At 42.3% G+C, this 20,310-nt stretch overlaps 1 protein-coding gene and 2 long non-coding RNA genes across 7 annotated transcripts in view; 1 reads left to right on the top strand and 2 right to left on the bottom strand.

The window, feature by feature from the left end:
- Nucleotides 1–3,834, bottom strand: part of si:dkey-30c15.10 (uncharacterized protein LOC559353 homolog) — a 29,882-nt gene extending 26,048 nt beyond the window's left edge. For 4 of the 5 annotated variants that reach the window (XM_034587380.1, XM_034587379.1, XM_034587378.1 and 1 more), the window contains exons 1-3: nt 3,552–3,834; nt 1,686–1,779; nt 1,413–1,579 (exon numbers count right to left, since the gene is read on the bottom strand). In XM_034587380.1, the coding sequence (XP_034443271.1) occupies nt 1,413–1,579; nt 1,686–1,773 (255 nt within the window). In that variant the 5' untranslated portion in view covers nt 1,774–1,779; nt 3,552–3,834. Of the gene's footprint in view, nt 1–1,412; nt 1,580–1,685; nt 1,821–1,883; nt 2,080–3,551 lie in introns of those variants that run through there. The other variant, XM_034587377.1, reaches the window with a different exon arrangement.
- Nucleotides 3,835–7,730: 3,896 nt separating this feature from the next.
- On the top strand, nt 7,731–8,142 carry LOC117762810. Its single transcript, XR_004614079.1, has 2 exons — nt 7,731–7,930; nt 8,019–8,142. It is a non-coding gene; the product is annotated as an uncharacterized LOC117762810 (long non-coding RNA).
- A 3,454-nt stretch (nt 8,143–11,596) lies between these two features.
- Nucleotides 11,597–17,562, bottom strand: LOC117762808. The gene is made up of 3 exons (XR_004614077.1): nt 17,280–17,562; nt 11,865–11,958; nt 11,597–11,758 (listed from the first exon to the last, which is right to left on the bottom strand). It is a non-coding gene; the product is annotated as an uncharacterized LOC117762808 (long non-coding RNA).
- Between the last annotated feature and the right edge of the window lie 2,748 nt (nt 17,563–20,310).

The raw sequence follows: 20,310 nt of genomic DNA on the forward strand, positions 1-20,310 counted from the left end.
ACACAATCTCATGGCAAGGCAGAAATCTCATGAGATTAGAGAACTGACTCAGAAACATAGATTAGTTTCTATGTTTCTGAGACTTTAATTCACCTAAAGTGTAAAGAAATGACAGAAACCTGATCGTCCTTTATTGTACTGTGGAGAAAGATGAGCAAGACAGGCTTTTTTTATATAATATTCCATATAATGAGCTTGTTTATTGGGGTTAAGTGTGTCATGAGACAAATCTTTGATGTAGGCTATTATATAATGTAGAGACATTTGTAAAACAACACATCGTAAAGGACTCGGTGTGTCTGACACAATCAAAAGATCTTCATGTTTTCTTTATCTGCACACAAACCGATGCCACAGGCTGTTCTCTTTCTTGCTTCCTGAGAAGCTTGTGAAAGCTTCAGCTTTCAGATGTTATCACATGGCCTTCTGAATCAGATTAGATCAGATTAGTTTACATTTACCAAACAGTTTTATTTAGTTCAGGGGATAGTAAGGTTTAGATAGTATAGCCTCAGTTTAACATTTAGTAGTTTATATGATATAAGGATTCAATGGTTTATTTGTTACATATAAAATAATGTGTCTGTTAACTACAGACTGGCTCTTCTAAAAACCATTTATTTAGCATGGGTGACAAGTGCTATATGAATACAGACCATTTATATACAAATACAGCAAGTAATGAAATTAATGAACTGTGCAGTTTTCTGTAAAATTTCAAAAGACAATACACACACATGCACACTTGCATTTAAATTTTTTCTTATTACTTTATAACATTTTTCCTGATGTTTTCGTTTTCAGTATCCCTTCCTCTGTGGTGACATTGTAATTTCCCCAAAATTGGTTTGAATAAAGGATTCTCTTATCTCATGATTTGGTTCAGGAGTTTAGATATTACCCCACTTCCATTTTATTACCCCATATCATTTAAAATCATGGGGGGAGAGGGGGGAGGGGGGAGCTGGCTCATTAGCATTTAAAGGAACAGGCACTCAAAACAGGTCACTCTGTGGAGGGCTGTTTTATACAGGGTAAAAAGGGTGCGGTTTTAAATGATCCTTGTGGTATTTTGACCAAAGTATGTTACAGACATTTCATTAAGACCCCAAGGAACCATATCAACTTGTGGTAAAATGGGCATGCTATGTCCCCTTTAAGTATCGATTGAATCAAAAAGATTAATGATCACATGGCATTCAGAAATTGGGCAATAGGCAATTTAATTAAGGTGGGGTTTGGGGAAGCCCCCCCCAGTCCAGCATAGGTTGTCATGACTCAGACTTTGAAAACCCCTACTCTAAGAGTATGCAAATATACTACTGTTATCAATATACATCTATACATGTGTAGCTTACTCTGAAACTCAGGTTAGATGCTAAACTGGATGCCATTGTCTCAGTACTCAAGACCTCTCTTCTGTGGGTGAGCTGGTGGACCCGGGACTGCACTGAGGGAACCATCGGTGTATCGGCCTTTATCCCCAGCTCAGCTAGTCGTCCAGAGCTGGATGGTTTAGGGCTTCGGTTCTCTTGACCTGCTGCGTCCAGACGCCGCCGCTTCTGGCCATCTTTCATATCTGACACATAGGAGACAACAATGGAGATAAGCAAAGGATATGCAAGTAATAAATATAGATAAAGATGTGAAACTTGGCATTCTTGTTAATACAGGCACAAACCAACCTGAGGGCGAGAAGACATTGTCTTCAGAATCTGACAGAGGTGTTCTCTGTCTCTTCATGCTTGCGTTGTTTTCCTCGCCAGCTTCCATACTGAGCTGCAATCAGAGACATTACACACTGGATATGTTTTCTAATCAAGATGCCTGCTCTCACTGTCAGTGAGCAGAAACAAAGAGTCAGGTTTGTGTAGGAGTTTGGCTTCAATGATGACACCTGTTTCCCAACCTCTATAGATGGATCCTACTGTACTCGATTGTAAATTGTAGCGTTACTGTTATCTGGCACAAGAATTTGCTTTGGAATTTATAAAGTCTGTCTTATTCTATCGTATAAAGAGGAGAATGCTTAACGGTGAAGGTCGTGGACATAGTCACCATGTTACAGTTTGTATACGTTCAAAACTATTTGATGACTATTCGACTATTAAAACGACTGAAGCTAGCTTTAACATTTGTACCAAAAGGGCTAACGGCTAACGGGGTTAAAACGTTTCGTGTGTGTCCCGGATTCATGAAACGCGACAACGCCCCACAGTTTCAGCTCGCCTCATTCCAACATGACTCGGATCTATTTCGACCTCACTCAGACCGTCACCACGGTCTTTACCTTGAATGATGCCCTCATCTCCCTATCCTCGAGACCATATATCATCAATGTCATGTTAGTGACCTTAGGGGGCTGGGCTCGCCGCCCATAAAGCTCCCCGTTGAGCGCGGCCGCCTCCTCTTTGCTTCACTCGCCTCATCCGAGACCGGCAGGTAAGTGATATATATTTTGGGACTCCACTTTTATCAATCCGCCACTTTTGTGCAGGCGCCTTGTGTCCCTGAGGATTGTATGTGGTTTCCCCCTTTTCTAATAGCGAGGCAGAGGGTTACACTGCATGTGTTAAACTCTGCTCTTTGTTTCAGGCAGCTTAATTTGCTGCACCTGGTACTACCTACTCTTGCTTGCAGCTTCGGGTAAGTGTTGTTTATCTCACACTGTTTGTTTCCATACAGAGTTGTCTCTTACAGGAGTGAGTAGAAAGAAAGTTTGGAAGTGTGATCACAAAATTATCTCTTCCTAAAGGCAAGTTGATTTAGATCGGGGGTTGCCCCCCCCACCCCTTGGGAATGGCACATTTGATGGATGATATTGAGAACCCCTGTGTGGCAGCAGTGGAACTGCCTGTGGAGGAGCGTGTTAAAAGAGCCAGATGGGTGGAGCAGTCTGTTCGTACTGGGGCAGTGCAGCCTCTACCAGCCCAACTAAATGAAAGGGGACACACCTCAAGGAAAGGCCCCCGGAAACTTGGCATGAACACACCCCTGTTCGCAGGCGGGACTCAGGCAAGAAACAGGCTCCCCAATCTTCACATTATCCAGCTGGTCAGCAGGATGACACTCAGCTGCAAATCCTAGCTGCCATACGTGGTCTGTCAGAGAGGTTGGGTAGAGTTGAGGCCCAGTACCTGGCCACAACAGCTAAGGCATCAGGGCATGGGCACTCAAAGGAATCCTCCCCGGACAGGTTACCCTCCTATCAGGAGGAGAATGTGGTTCACCCTGACATTCTCTCTCTCTATGCTCAAAATTCCCTTTTTGAAGGTGATGAGCAGTCTGATGGTGCTGCTGGGCTAGAGCAGCCTAAGTCCACACAATTTGAGTGGCCGTCCAAATTCAGCAACATGGGTGACAGTGAGCATTCACCCATGGACGTCATCTCAAAGATTTCAAGTGCGGCAAAAATTGTGCATGTAGGAGTCAACTGTGCTCGACAAAACGTCAGCTTAGCTTTGAGAACGTTTAGCTAATATTAGCAGGAACAAACCGAAGCGTGTAACGTTAGCAACGTGCAGAGTGAAGAGCTCAACGTGGGGTCGTACCTGAGGAGATGTGGGAGAGTTCCGACTGACGAGGAGAGGGGTCTTCTTGTTCTGACCACAGACATAAACACATAGAAACCTCCAGTCTCCTCCTCCTCCAACTTTGAATTTCAGCGGGTCTTCTGACGTGATGGGGCGGGTCCCAGTCCGTAAACACTCTCCAGCAGCGCTGATCTGGGACCAGTCTACACCTCCATATGCAGTCTATGGCCCACACACGCAGCTGCTGGGTCAGCTCATACACAGTCTGATCCCAGGTCTGTTGTGCGACTGGCTCCAAACGAGGCCATTTTACCCTAATAAACAGAGTAAACACGCAAATCAAGATTCCACTACTTCATATTGGAATGGTTCACCTTTGACCACTTAACTGTACAAATCTCTGTTTTGGTGTGTGACACATAGATTTAACGTGTATAATAACAAATATTAGGCTAAATTCAGCAGGCAGGACTAGGTGAGCGTTCCAAGAATCAAGGTCTAAAACAAAGCAGGCAATTTGAAGCATGGCAGGTGTTAAAGGAGGGCAGGTTATTCTGTGAACAGGTAAAATAGGTGTTACAGAGTGACAAGATTCAAAATGCAAGACAGAGGAGGCGGTCGTAGTGTTGCTATCAGCATGGGTGTGTCTTGTGGGATAAACCAGTCTTTATATAGAGATGCCAGCTTGACAACTTGACTGTGGAGTGAGACTCAGGGTCGCAGGACAATAGGCAGGAGAACAGGAACTGGGGAAAACAAACACACACACACACGCACGCACGAACATTGACAAGACATGGACAGACGACGCAGCAGGAATGCAGAAAAACGGCAGGAAAACACAAGGAAACAGGGAAGGAGGATACATTTCCAACTCTCTCCCTTTGCATTTAGTGCATTGGAGCTGTTTTTGTTGATAATTAATTGATAATTGATTATGCACTGAAAACTGAGGCGGATGTTTGTGGATTTCAGTGGCTTTTTTTGACCTGTGAGAAAGGGGCTTTAGACAAAGAGCCCTAAACCAAGTAAAACAGTGATTGTAGCCGTCACCACAGACACCACAGACAATTACACAGTTTCTAAGAAGATTTACTTTAAGCCATTGATGATAACAACAATCACCTCTGTGTCTTCTTCCATGGAGGAATTCTTCCTCATCTTATCTGTGGACAGCTTGAAGTCAAAGGCTGAAGTCCACTGCTTCACTTCGGATTTTAATGTGGCCAACTTGATGCAGAGCCTTGGCCTTTTTAAACTGTCCACAGCATGCTAAGGTGCTCCCAGTTAAAGCAACTCAAGTTAGCTTTTATACCTTAAAATAACAGCTGCAAAATCATTTTGATGTTACACAAAATTATAATTGGGAGAAGGACATGTCTGTCAATGTCACAGCACTCGCTGGAAGCTTGGAACTGCACAAAGGAACGGTTGTACCAAGCTGGAACATTATGACCTGCGTTACGGTTACAATACAACACACACCAACAACCAGAGTCGGAGCTAGCAGCTAGATGAAAGAGACAACCAGCTCGCCTCTCTCAGTGTGGACACCATGGAAGAGCCACCGAAGACACTGAAGAGGACGCTGTCGGAGGAAAAGAGAAAGTAGCTGAGTAAGAAAATGAACAAGACTGAATAGCAAAAGGTAAAAGACGCCAAAGGATGTAGGACAAATATCGACCTGATGTTGTTGTTATTGGACAAGTAAGTCATAACTTGTTTACTATGTCTTGTGCTGTTCTGCTTGCTTGACCTTGGGCTGTGTAAGTCAAGTTGTTGACTTGCTTGTTCCAGGTAAACCTACTTAAATGGAGGTTTAGTAAGTTAGCCAAACATTTCAATGTGCTTGGATACATTGATAACTGCCTCAGCTACTTGCTTTGCTGTGTTTCAGCTAAACTAAAACACTGGTCATTCTTTAGTTATGTTAGTTTTCATCTGCAATGTCACACCAAATGAAACTTGTGGGTTTGTGTAAAATCTCCATCTCATCAGTTCACATAGTTCTTTGGCTTGTGAAGTTGCTGGTTTCTTTTCTGTCAGCTTCTCAACAAATGTACAGCTGTGTGCATGAGGAGGCTGAGACTTCTCGTATTTACGACAGTGAATTATGCATCCCGTCTGTAGGGGGAGCCTGAATGTAGCTGAGAGCGAATCTTGCATTGTGCCGCTTTAAAGGGTTCATGTTAAGACTCAGAGGATCAAACATGGTGCAATTGATTACATGTGAAGTGTATTGAGACATGTGCAATAAAGATATTCAAACTTGATTATACTGTACATTTATTTTTGTGTCATTTCCTCTATGACCATACTCCACTTTATGAGTCACAGTGGCAGCAGGTGGAGATGACCAAAACGCATTTTCTCCAGCAAAATATGTTGAATTTAGTTATTATTATTATATATTTTTTATTTGAATTTAAGTGCGACCCCTTGATCACAATATAAAAACCTATTGAGATACACCACAGACTGCACAGTGAACTATGAAATACTGTATGAAATATGTTTGGTATCTTTGCAATGAATCAAACAGGAAGTAAGGAACTTTGGGTTTGACAGTCATCATTTCTGTTTGTCATAGTGACTCATAGTGACATTCACTTATATGCTTGGTCAAAGTCTGAAAAGACATTCAACCCACACCTCTCCAATAGATGTTCCAAAAGCAACATGTCCTATAAAAAACTGTTGACAGTGTTATGGAAATAAACTACAGATGAGGAAATTAATGGGGTTCTGGGTGATCACAAAATAGGTCACTGCTGCATTTCTAAACCTGGGTTTGTGTGTATGCATCTGAGCAGCTGTGATAAGATCTTTATAACTTCATGGTATTCCATCAAAGGTTTGCATCAGTAGGGGAAGGAAACCAAGTTCTGCCACAGACATATTTAGTGGCTGTTGATTTCCTGCAGCCGTCTGATTAAAGATAGTTTGTACTTACAAAACCTTGAACTTTGACTTTTTTTAATTACAAAAACATTTAATAAAACCAAAACGTTGTCAATGGCCTGATACCACTAACGGTCGTTGGATAATATATTTATCTGTTGGATTATATATATTTTATCACATTTAAATCTAGATTTTTGATATCAGCCCCTAAATGAATATATAAATACAATACACCAACCCTCCATACTGATACACAGTACAGTATACAGTATGGTCTGTTCTTAAGGAGCACTGAAATCTTAATCTAGTTCTTGTTGCTTGTAAAAATCCACTCAGTGACTTTGGCAGTTCAGGTTTTTTGATGTTGTTTTATTTAGTGGCTGGAACCACAGCTGGATTAACCTGCTGTAGGGGAGCATGGGGAAATACAGGGCCACTATATTTACACCACATTCCTCCTACTTTATTTACATTTTGTATTTCAAAACTTTCCTAAAACACCTGGCACCTACTGTAGATCAGCTTTGGAATTATTTCATTGCATGCATTAATGTATGAGAATAACTTTAAAATACTACAACCACTATTAATCAGGGCCTTAGGATCAAGTAATAAAGCAGGACATATTTAAAGGCCCTTGACATGCCATCTTATATTCTTCTCTTCCTGGTGCATATTCACAAACTTATTTTCAATCAAATAAAAAAAAAGTAAGCTTTCTTTTTTTCAACCAAAACAGTTGCTTACTTTGCCAGTTTGGTAGTCAACCCCGTTTTGGACCGTAGAATGTTACATTGCCAAGTGTTTTGATGTAATATACAATACATCTGTCTTTGTGACTAAAAAAGTGCCTCTGTATTCACCCAGTAAACAATTAGGTTATGGTTAAGGTTAGTGTGTGTTCTCTGAAATCCATCAATAAAATGTTATTATAGTGCATTTGATCTTTCTGTGTGAACTCTATATCTGCCCCCTGAAATGTTATTAATTTGTTGAGTAAAATGCTGTTGTCTGCTCTACTCTCTTTTGTGGTTTGTTGAAAACAAAAAGTTTATGATGGACATGAATGTTCAAAATAACTCTTCCTGTCACTGAATAGAAACCAAGATGTAAAGATAAAGCGATTGTTCCATCTTCTGTGGTACAAGAGGCGATTTAATCTCTACAGCAAAACTGTGAATTTACCGTAACCTCCCTCCCCTCGACACAGCAGCAGACATGTGAGCAGTTCTGTGGTTCAAACACAAACGAGGTGTTGGGGGGGTGGGAATTATGCTAATGTCGTGTGGAAGGACTAATGTATGAATTGGAAAATGCTAACATCATACACAATTCCGCTTTAGACAAGATATAAATTGGACGCAGAACTGAGAGTTAATCACAGCAAAGAAGAAGAAAGACAGAGATCATCGTCATCATCATCATCATCATGAAGACTCTTTGCTTCACCCTGGGACTGCTGCTACTCACTGTCTGCTGCTGCAACGCCAATCGTAAGTGATCTCTATTTGTTGCTCATCGACTTCAGAGTTTACTCAGAGACATGTTTGTACTGACTTCATCTGGTTACTTTCCTAACAGCCAGAGGAGTGAGCTTCACAGCACCTCGGACCTGCTGCCAAAACTTTTCCACACAAGAATTACCATCAGAGCGTGTGACCAGCATAACTCAGACCGACAGATCCTGTTCGAAGAAGGCATTCATGTAAGTCTGCCCGTCAAGTCTTTTGCTGATGATGAGATGAATAGAAAAATGGATATCCTAGTACATCTAAACAAGGTGGATCAAATCAATTGTTCCCTCTCTCATTTTTGCAGAGTCCAAACAATTAAAGGGAGACAGATCTGCTACAGCAGGACTTTCAAGTGGGCTCTGGATGTCTACAATCTGCTCCACAACACTGAGTATTAGACATGTATTATTGTGTAATAATATAATAATGACAGAACCATGTCTGGTTTTGCAGATCTAAATGGATCTGATGATTTTTTTTATATTGCTGTAAAAGCCATAGTTTTTTCTGAGGACAGTTTGCATTGACTAGGGTTACTGTAACTCAGGTTTAAAAATGTTGGCCCTTGAAACAATCAGATGTGGATTAGTCATTTGCTGACTGGAGCTACAACACTGTTTGCATAAATACTTATGAATTAATTTCAAGTGTGTGAATGTTTTAAAATCCGTGAGGGTTATGATTAAGGAGATACTGCACAGATAAATGTGTTTTTTGAGCTGTGAAATAAAATTTTAAACGGTTCTATGTGTCGTTTGACGTTCATTTACGATCTTTTTAGGCCAGAAGATGTGGCATGGTTTCATGAGGCATCCATTTATTATGGTAATGTCACCTTTTACTACGCACCAGCATTTTGAGCCATAGAGGAGAACAGATTTGAGATTGCTGTCGTTGGAGTCTGACCTTTGTTCTCATGCTGTACTAATTTTGACTTATTATTTATAACCAAATTTATAAAATAATTCTACATTTATGGAATGAACATGGCTCATAATTCCAGTGTTTCAAACCATCTTGACCTTTCAGGGCCAATGCTTACGGAGAGTCAAGCGTTTGGGGCGTCTCTCCATCATGACATTTATATATGCAGTATTTGAAAAGTTAAAACCCACTAATCAAGAGTTAATCCTTAAAAAGGTGATTCCACAGTTTTGTAACTCATATACAAAAATTCACAGCAAAATAGAGGTTTCAGTAATTATATTGTATTGAGTGTACATGTAGAAGTGCACGTCATGTTTGTGTGTGTGAGAGGTGGGATTGGTGATGATGTGTGCATGTGTGTGAGAGAGACAGAGAGGGAGAGAGACAGGGAGTGAGGAATAATATCATTACACAAAATTATTTCTCTGATTTGTCTACCTCTGGATGCTGTCATAACTGCAAACACACACACACACACACACACACACACACACACACAAACATTTATTTTCAATGATCCGACTCTCTGAAGTCCATATCAACCCAAACACATCATCTCAGTTGCAAACATTAGTTTTATGGATTTCATTATACAGAAATAGTGCCACTACAGGAAGCCAGTAAATAGTACGTATTTTACCTATATACCAAATCCCAGGAAATGGGTCAATATGATGGTAAATAGTAAAAAATATAAATTTGAAGCCAGGATAAAAACGTGGAATGCATGATTTTATGGTCTAATGGCAGAGAGATAAAAAAAAGCAGTTAGAATGGGTTGCAATGGGCCATTTCGTGCCACAAAGGTACCAGAAGGTACTTTTTTTATAAAAAAGTCACAAAAAGACATAATAGGAAAAGAGGTGGAAAGTTTAAAATTCCACAAAAAATACACACCCTTGGATAAGTTAAAGCCATATGCATTAACACAGCCAGAATTATCGTACCACACCCTTCCACCAAGTTTTGTGCGATCCTGCAGACAACCAACCAACAAACAAACGGACCAAGGTGAAAACATGAGTGGGTGAGCTAATAAAATGTCGCCTTCATCTGGAAGTTGTGAGCTTATGGTTACGACATGTGCACGGTGTGCTCCACATTCAAGTGGTTTAGTTGTGAGATGGCTGCTGCTGGTCGATAGCAATCCTAACAATTTAGCTAGAAGGCTAGTAACGTAATACAGGAAATACTAAAGCATAATGACAGAAGGAATATCACCATTTTCATTAGACACATTAAAACATTTCTAAGATAAACTTCCATCACCTCCACCATTTCTGAAAATGTCAGCAAAATCATCACAACCCATGAACTCAGACATTGTCACATTAACACAGTAAACACAATCTCATGGCAAGGCAGAAATCTCATGAGATTAGAGAACTGACTCAGAAACATAGATTAGTTTCTATGTTTCTGAGACTTTGCTTTAATTCACCTAAAGTGTAAAGAAATGACAGAAACCCGATCATCTTTTATTGTACTGTGGAGAAAGATGAGCAAGACGAGACAATGGAAAAACTGTTGATGTTTCTGTTTGTAAAAGATATCTTCTGTATGAATGTCAATGATATGGAAACCATATCATTTTAAAAAGTGTAGTTTTTTAATCAGGCTTTTTTTATATAATATTCCATATAATGAGCTTGTTTATTGGGGTTAAGTGTTTCATGAGACAAATCTTTGATGTAGGCTATTATATAATGTAGAGACATTTGTAAAACAACACATCGTAAAGGACTCGGTGTGTCTGACACAATCAAAAGATCTTCATGTTTTCTTTATCTGCACACAAACCGATGCCACAGGCTGTTCTCTTTCTTGCTTCCTGAGAAGCTTGTGAAAGCTTCAGCTTTCAGATGTTATCACATGGCCTTCTGAATCAGATTAGATCAGATTAGTTTACATTTACCAAACAGTTTTATTTAGTTCAGGGGATAGTAAGGTTTAGATAGTATAGCCTCAGTTTAACATTTAGTAGTTTATATGATATAAGGATTCAATGGTTTATTTGTTACATATAAAATAATGTGTCTGTTAACTACAGACTGGCTCTTCTAAAAACCATTTATTTAGCATGGGTGACAAGTGCTATATGAATACAGACCATTTATATACAAATACAGCAAGTAATGAAATTAATGAACTGTGCAGTTTTCTGTAAAATTTCAAAAGACAATACACACACATGCACACATGCGCATTTAAATTTTTTCTTATTACTTTATAACATTTTTCCTGATGTTTTCGTTTTCAGTATCCCTTCCTCTGCGGTAACATTGTAATTTCCCCAAAATTGGTTTGAATAAAGGATTCTCTTATCTCATGATTTGGTTCAGGAGTTTAGATATTACCCCACTTCCACACTTTTTATTCCCCCCCCCAAAAGCCTTAGCATTACCATTTTTTGTGTAGTCTAAAGTTATGTAAAAAATCTACATCTTTGCTCAATTGTTAAGTATCGATTGAATCAAAAAGATTAATGATCACATGGCATTCAGAAATTGGGCAATAGGCAATTGAATTAAGGTGGGGTTTGGGGAAGCCCCCCCCAGTCCAGCATAGGTTGTCATGACTCAGACTTTGAAAACCCCTACTCTAAGAGCATGTAAATATACTACTGTTATCAATATACATCTATACATGTGTAGCTTACTCTGAAACTCAGGTTAGATGCTAAACTGCATGCCATTGTCTCAGTACTCAAGACCTCTCTTCTGTGGGTGAGCTGGTGGACCCGGGACTGCACTGAGGGAACCATCGGTGTATCAGCCTTTATCCCCAGCTCAGCTAGTCGTCCAGAGCTGGATGGTTTAGGGCTTCGGTTCTCTTGACCTGCTGCGTCCAGACACCGCCGCTTCTGGCCATCTTTCATATCTGACACATAGGAGACAACAATGGAGATAAGCAAAGGATATGCAAGTAATAAATATAGATAAAGATGTGAAACTTGGCATTCTTGTTAATACAGGCACAAACAAACCTGAGGGCGAGAAGACATTGTCTTCAGAATCTGACAGAGGTGTTCTCTGTCTCTTCATGCTTGCGTTGTTTTCCTCGCCAGCTTCCATACTGAGCTGCAATCAGAGACATTACACACTGGATATGTTTTCTAATCAAGATGCCTGCTCTCACTGTCAGTGAGCAGAAACAAAGAGTCAGGTTTGTGTAGGAGTTTGTCTTCAATGATGACACCTGTTTCCCAACCTCTATAGATGGATCCTACTGTACTCGATTGTAAATTGTAGCGTTACTGTTATCTGGCACAAGAATTTGCTTTGGAATTTATAAAGTCTGTCTTATTCTATCGTATAAAGAGGAGAATGCTTAACGGTGAAGGTCGTGGACATAGTCACCATGTTACAGTTTGTATACGTTCAAAACTATTTGATGACTATTCGATTAAAACGACTGAAGCTAGCTCTAACATTTGTACCAAAAGGGCTAACGGCTAACGGGGTTAAAACGTTTCGTGTGTGTCCCAGATTCATGAAACGCGATCTATTTCGACCTCACTCAGACCGTCACCACGGTCTTTACCTTGAATGATGCCCTCATCTCCCTATCCTCGAGACCATATATCATCAATGTCATGTTAGTGACCTTAGGGGGCTGGGCTCGCCGCCCATAAAGCTCCCCGTTGAGCGCGGCCGCCTCCTCTTTGCTTCACTCGCCTCATCCGAGACCGGCAGGTAAGTGATATATATTTTGGGACTCCACTTTTATCAATCCGCCACTTTTGTGCAGGCGCCTTGTGTCCCTGAGGATTGTATGTGGTTTCCCCCTTTTCTAATAGCGAGGCAGAGGGTTACACTGCATGTGTTAAACTCTGCTCTTTGTTTCAGGCAGCTTAATTTGCTGCACCTGGTACTACCTACTCTTGCTTGCAGCTTTGGGTAAGTGTTGTTTATCTCACACTGTTTGTTTCCATACAGAGTTTTCTCTTACAGGAGTGAGTAGAAAGAAAGTTTGGAAGTGTGATCACAAAATGATCTCTTCCTAAAGGCAAGTTGATTTAGATCGGGGGTTGCCCCCCCCACCCCTTGGGAATGGCACATTTGATGGATGTGTTGGGCCATGGTTTTGTGTGAAACCACACTTCGGCCTACATGTGCCATCAAAGCCGGAAGCAGCATGTCCCTCCAGGACTCCGTCTCCCAGGGGCCATTAAAAACCAGAGCAAGGAACTCAATGTCCCAGAGGGCATCAACTTCACACAGAGGGGTGGAAACCCCCCCCAGAGACACAGATTTCAACTCCCATTGGTCACTCTGGACCCCATGACCTGTGAGGTCACCGGGCCAATATAAGGCCTGTCCTCTGGATCTTCTGCTCTCTTTCTACACTCCCTCAACGGAGAGAAGGCTGTCGAGCCTCTCCTGCCTCTTCCTACGATCCTTCCACAGGAGGGAAGGCTGTGGAGCCTCTTCTCCAGCTCACATCTTCTCTTCCCATCCAACTCTTCGAGAGGAGCACAAAGGTGCAGCTTCCAGCTCATCTCAGCAAGGAAACCTCCTCGCCCTCCAAGCTCTACCAACGTCCTAGCAGCGATGCGATGTCCTGCAGGAAAACTTCAGCCAGCAACTGAGGTACACAGCTCAACAGAAACCAGCAAGACGACACAAAACTGCGAACTGCACAGCAACTTCCTTTTTCCCCTTTCCACGGACTGGTAACACAACTGGGCTTAATAATTATACTAGGCTAAGCAAGACTGTTTATTCGATTCTGTGTGAGGTTTATAAGTTTGATTTGTGGTGTTGTGATATTTTGGGTACAAGTTATTGAGAAAGTAATGTTAGTCTGTTATGCTCTTCACAGTCTTTCGTTGCATCCAATCTAGTAACTTCCTCTAATTTGGCACACACACAGACACATGCATAACTCTTCACCTCATTAGCTCTACAGGTCGTAAACATTCCAATAGGTGGGGGACGGGTGTTATCTCTTTGGCCAGCCACCATCTTGAAAGCACGCTGACTCACACAGACACACACACATGTATACACACATACCTATCTTTGTTTAGCAATTAGACCGTTAGTAATTTGTGTTTTTATACTTTATTATATTCATAATAAATGTTTTTCTTTCACAAATGTTTTTTTTTAATGTTTAATGTTTCGCCAACCTCTACACTGTCAAGAACCCCATATCTTTCAACTTAGCTAACTATCTATATGGTAATTTTGGTTATAGTTATTAATTTAATTGTTAATCAGAGTTCCAAAATTTGTAGTTAGAACCTTAATCTATGAGACTTAATCAATAAATTGGCTATCTTTTCCCTTCCTTTGAAGGGTGGTGCCCCGAGGTAACTTTAATCAATTAAAGCTATTATTTAATATTAATAATAAAATATTAATATCTAATATTTTATTTTGATAACCAAATTTATTGAATGCCGAAAGGCACACCATTTTATGGTATCACGTTTGATGCATTATGGCACAACAGATGATATTGAGAACCCCTGTGTGGCAGCAGTGGAACTGCCTGTGGAGGAGCGTGTTAAAAGAGCCAGATGGGTGGAGCAGTCTGTTCGTACTGGGGCAGTGCAGCCTCTACCAGCCCAACTAAATGAAAGGGGACACACCTCAAAGAAAGGCCCCCGGAAACTTGGCATGAACACACCCCTGTTCGCAGGCGGGACTCAGGCAAGAAACAGGCTCCCCAATCTTCACATTACCCAGCTAGTCAGCAGGATGACACTCAGCTGCAAATCCTAGCTGCCATACGTGGTCTGTCAGAGAGGTTGGGTAGAGTTGAGGCCCAGTACCTGGCCACAACAGCTAAGGCATCAGGGCATGGGCACTCAAAGGAATCCTCCCCGGACAGGTTACCCTCCTATCAGGAGGAGAATGTGGTTCACCCTGACATTCTCTCTCTCTATGCTAAAAATTCCCTTTTTGAAGGTGATGAGCAGTCTGATGGTGCTGCTGGGCTAGAGCAGCCTAAATCCACACAATTTGAGGGGCCGTCCAAACTCAGCAACATGGGTGACAGTGAGCATTCACCCATGGACGTCATCTCAAAGGTTTCAAGTGTGGCAAAAATTGTGGGGCTCAATGTTCCAACTGAGGCTCCTGCTCCAGTGGATGGGATTTGGGCCGGCATCACTCAGTCACAGCAATCAGTTACTGTACCTGTGGCTGGTGACTATTTGCACATGCTCAGGAAAGCATGGAACATCCCTAGTGGTGCACCTCAGTTCAATGCAGGTTGCCGGAGACGGGCTAAGATACAGTATGCTCCTGAAACAGGAATGGGAGATATGCCTCCAGTTGAGCGGGAGATGGCAGCCTTAACATCTCTGGGTCCAGAGCGGGTAACCGCCAATCCACGCTGTCCACTGAAAGAGTGTGATAAGTCGGACAACTCTCCCCGAGAATATCAGGAAAGAACTGACCAATATGCCAATCGTGGCAGCACACGTTTTTCATACTGACTCCCAGGGTGTGTTAGATAAGGCTGAACAGTCTCGGCGTACCAGAGAGTCTGGCACGTTCACGGGCAGCTGGGAATAAACTGTGTCAGACCCATGGGTGCTTGCTACAGTATCAAAGGGGTACAGAATTCAGTTTCAGCATCTGGCTTCACTCAAAGCAATCTTTATCCCAGGGATTGTAAATCGAGCAGCAGACCTCCTGTCCAGGACTGGTCCTCCCCCAGGAGAGTGGAGGCTTCATCCAGAAGTTGTATCCCTCTTATGGAGTCGGTTTGGCATGGCTCAGGCTGATCTATTTGCATCAGCAGAGACAACTCACTGCAGGATGTGGTTCTCTCTGAAAGGCCAAGGAGGTCCTCTAGGCCTAGATGCACTATCTCAAGAATGGCCGGAAGGGTTGTTGTAAGCTTTCCCTCCATTCCCTCTGATTCCCCAGGTACTCAACCGGATCGCCTCGGGCCACTACGAGGTGCTATTAATAGCCCCCAGGTGGCCAGGGAGGCATTGGTTCCCAACGCTCCTTCGCCTGGTTCACGGTCAACCATGAGCCCTGCCAGTCAGGGCAGACCTCCTCTCACAGGCAGAAGGTCAGATATGGCACCCCAGATCAGACATTCTGCAGCTTTGGGCTTGGCCCCTTCTCAGTACCTCTCTCAGGGGTTAGATGAGGCTATCCTGAGGACCATAGACAATGCCCGGGCTCCCTCCACTCAGGCTAACTACGGCCTAAAGTGGAGGGTGTTTTCTACATGGTGTCACAACAGACAGGAAAATCCAGCCACTTGTCGTATTGAGCTGGTTCTCCGCTTCCTTCAGTCACTTTTGGACTCGAACAGGGGGCCCAGCACCATTAAGGTATACACTGCTGCAATTTATTTCTTCCATGAGACAGTGGGAGATGTTACAGTTGGGAGACATCCTTTAGTGTCTCAGTTCATTAAAGGAGCATACCGCATACTCACAAAACAGCTTTCCTCCTGGCTATATGCTCTGCCAAGAAGGTGAGTGAATTGCATGCTCTGTCTATAAGTGACAATTGTTTAAGATGGAGGGCAGGTGACAGAGGTGTGTCTCTCTGGCCAAACCCCTCGTTTTTGCCTAAAGTCATAAACCCTCAGACGGTAAATCAGGTGGTTGAAATCAGCACTTTTCAACCTGATCTGGCTCTACTGCAGGAGGAAGCCGGCCTGCCTACTTTGTGCCCAGTAAGGGCACTGAAGGCTTATATTGCATGCACACAGTCTCTGAGGGGCTCACACTCTCAGTTATTTGTCTGTTTTGGTGGTAAAAAAGTCGGCCACCCTGTGTTTAAACAGTGTTTGTCCCATTGGCAGAGGCCTATTCTGGACAGAACCTACCAGTCCCAGATTCCTTGGTAGCTCATTCCACCAGGAGTGTGGCCACTTCCTGGGCTGCTTTGAAGGGGGTCCCTCTTTCAGAAATCTGTGCAGCAGCAACATGGAGCGCTACCTGTATGTTCTTTAGGTTCTACAGGATCAACGTGGCTTCCCCCACACCATTGGCTTCCGCGGTGCTGCTCTCAGCTGCTGGGCGAGGATGTGAGGCGGTGGAGTCCTCTATTCTTCGCGACCCTGATGGTACTAGTCATCCAAGGTAAAGACCGTGGTGACGGTCATCATTCGGTCTCATAGATCCATAATTATAGTCATAACTTACATTCCTTTGCTAGTGGAGCTAGCAGCAAGTCAGCTGAATACGTAGCGTCATCTGATAAACGCTGCCAACACATCAAAACCGCCATTTTAGCTCAACTTAACTGCACTGATAACCCAATAGCTACATTAGCCACATTAGCTGCATGTAAGAGTCAACTGTGCTCGACAAAACGTCAGCCTAGCTTTGAGAACGGCTAGCTAATATTAGCAGGAACAAACCGAAGCGTGTAACGTTAGCAACGTGCAGAGTGAAGAGCTCAACGTGGGGTCGTACCTGAGGAGATGTGGGAGAGTTCCGACTGACGAGGAGAGGGGTCTTCTTGTTCTGACCACAGACATAAACACATAGAAACCTCCAGTCTCCTCCTCCTCCAACTTTGAATTTCAGCGGGTCTTCTGACGTGATGGGGCGGGTCCCAGTCCGTAAACACTCTCCAGCAGCGCTGATCTGGGACCAGTCTACACCTCCATATGCAGTCTATGGCCCACACACGCAGCTGCTGGGTCAGCTCATACACAGTCTGATCCCAGGTCTGTTGTGCGACTGGCTCCAAACGAGGCCATTTTACCCTAATAAACAGAGTAAACATGCAAATCAAGATTCCACTACTTCATATTGGAATGGTTCACCTTTGACCACTTAACTGTACAAATCTCTGTTTTGTTGTGTGACACATATATTTAACGTGTATAATAACAAATATTAGGCTAAATTCAGCAGGCAGGACTAGGTGAGCGTTCCAAGAATCAAGGTCTAAAACAAAGCAGGCAATTTGAAGCATGGCAGGTGTTAAAGGAGGGCAGGTTATTCTGTGAACAGGTAAAATAGGTGTTACAGAGTGACAAGATTCAAAATGCAAGACAGAGGAGGCGGTCGTAGTGTTGCTATCAGCATGGGTGTGTCTTGTGGGATAAACCGGTCTTTATATAGAGATGCCAGCTTGACAACTTGACTGTGGAGTGAGACTCAGGGTCGCAGGTCAATAAGCAGGAGAACAGGAACTGGGGAAAACAAACACACACACACACACGAACATTGACAAGACATGGACAGACGACGCAGCAGGAATGCGGAAAAACGGCAGGAAAACACAAGGAAACAGGGAAGGAGGATACATTTCCAACTCTCTCCCTTTGCATTTAGTGCATTGGAGCTGTTTTTGTTGATAATTAATTGATAATTGATTATGCACTGAAAACTGAGGCGGATGTTTGTGAATGTCAGTGGCTTTTTTTGACCTGTGAGAAAGGGGCTTTAGACAAAGAGCCCTAAACCAAGTAAAACAGTGATTGTAGCCGTCACCACAGACACCACAGACAATTACACAGTTTCTAAGAAGATTTACTTTAAGCCATTGATGATAACAACAATCACCTCTGTGTCTTCTTCCATGGAGGAATTCTTCCTCATCTTATCTGTGGACAGCTTGAAGTCAAAGGCTGAAGTCCACTGCTTCACTTCGGATTTTAATGTAGCCAACTTGATGCAGAGCCTTGGCCTTTTTAAACTGTCCACAGCATGCTAAGGTGCTCCCAGTTAAAGCAACTCAAGTTAGCTTTTATACCTTAAAATAACAGCTGCAAAATCATTTTGATGTTACACAAAATTATAATTGGGAGAAGGACATGTCTGTCAATGTCACAGCACTCGCTGGAAGCTTGGAACTGCACAAAGGAACGGTTGTACCAAGCTGGAACATTATGACCTGCGTTACGGTTACAATACAACACACACCAACAACCAGAGTCGGAGCTAGCAGCTAGATGAAAGAGACAACCAGCTCGCCTCTCTCAGTGTGGACACCATGGAAGAGCCACCGAAGACACTGAAGAGGACGCTGTCGGAGGAAAAGAGAAAGTAGCTGAGTAAGAAAACGAACAAGACTGAATAGCGAAAGGTAAAAGACGCCAAAGGATGTAGGACAAATATCGACCTGATGTTGTTGTTACTGGACAAGTAAGTCATAACTTGTTTACTATGTCTTGTGCTGTTCTGCTTGCTTGACCTTGGGCTGTGTAAGTCAAGTTGTTGACTTGCTTGTTCCAGGTAAACCTACTTAAATGGAGGTTTAGTAAGTTCGCCAAACATTTCAATGTGCTTGGATACATTGATAACTGCCTCAGCTACTTGCTTTGCTGTGTTTCAGCTAAACTAAAACACTGGTCATTCTTTAGTTATGTTAGTTTTCATCTGCAATGTCACACCAAATGAAACTTGTGGGTTTGTGTAAAATCTCCATCTCATCAGTTCACATAGTTCTTTGGCTTGTGAAGTTGCTGGTTTCTTTTCTGTCAGTTTCTCAACAAATGTACAGCTGTGTGCATGGGGAGGCTGAGACTTCTCGTATTTACGACAGTGAATTATGCATCCCGTCTGTAGGGGGAGCCTGAATGTAGCTGAGAGCGAATCTTGCATTGTGCCGCTTTACAGGGTTCATGTTAAGACTCAGAGGATCAAACATGGTGCAATTGATTACATGTGAAGTGTATTGAGACATGTGCAATAAAGATATTCAAACTTGATTATACTGTACATTTATTTTTGTGTCATTTCCTCTATGACCATACTCCACTTTATGAGTCACAGTGGCAGCAGGTGGAGATGACCAAAACGCATTTTCTCCAGCAAAATATGTTGAATTTTAGTTATTATTATTATATATTTTTTATTTGAATTTTAAGTGCGACCCCTTGATCACAATATAAAAACCTATTGAGATACACCACAGACTGCACAGTGAACTATGAAATACTGTATGAAATATGTTTGGTATCTTTGCAATGAATCAAACAGGAAGTAAGGAACTTTGGGTTTGACAGTCATCATTTCTGTTTGTCATAGTGACTCATAGTGACATTCACTTATATGCTTGGTCAAAGTCTGAAAAGACATTCAACCCACACCTCTCCAATAGATGTTCCAAAAGCAACATGTCCTATAAAAAACTGTTGACAGTGTTATGGAAATAAACTACAGATGAGGAAATTAATGGGGTTCTGGGTGATCACAAAATAGGTCACTGCTGCATTTCTAAACCTGGGTTTGTGTGTATGCATCTGAGCAGCTGTGATAAGATCTTTATAACTTCATGGTATTCCATCAAAGGTTTGCATCAGTAGGGGAAGGAAACCAAGTTCTGCCACAGACATATTTAGTGGCTGTTGATTTCCTGCAGCCGTCTGATTAAAGATAGTTTGTACTTACAAAACCTTGAACTTTGACTTTTTTTTAATTACAAAACATTTAATAAAACCAAAACGTTGTCAATGGCCTGATACCACTAACGGTCGTTGGATAATATATT

The sequence above is a fragment of the Hippoglossus hippoglossus genome, chromosome 6, assembly GCF_009819705.1.
Source record: "Hippoglossus hippoglossus isolate fHipHip1 chromosome 6, fHipHip1.pri, whole genome shotgun sequence".
Taxonomy (NCBI): domain Eukaryota; kingdom Metazoa; phylum Chordata; class Actinopteri; order Pleuronectiformes; family Pleuronectidae; genus Hippoglossus; species Hippoglossus hippoglossus.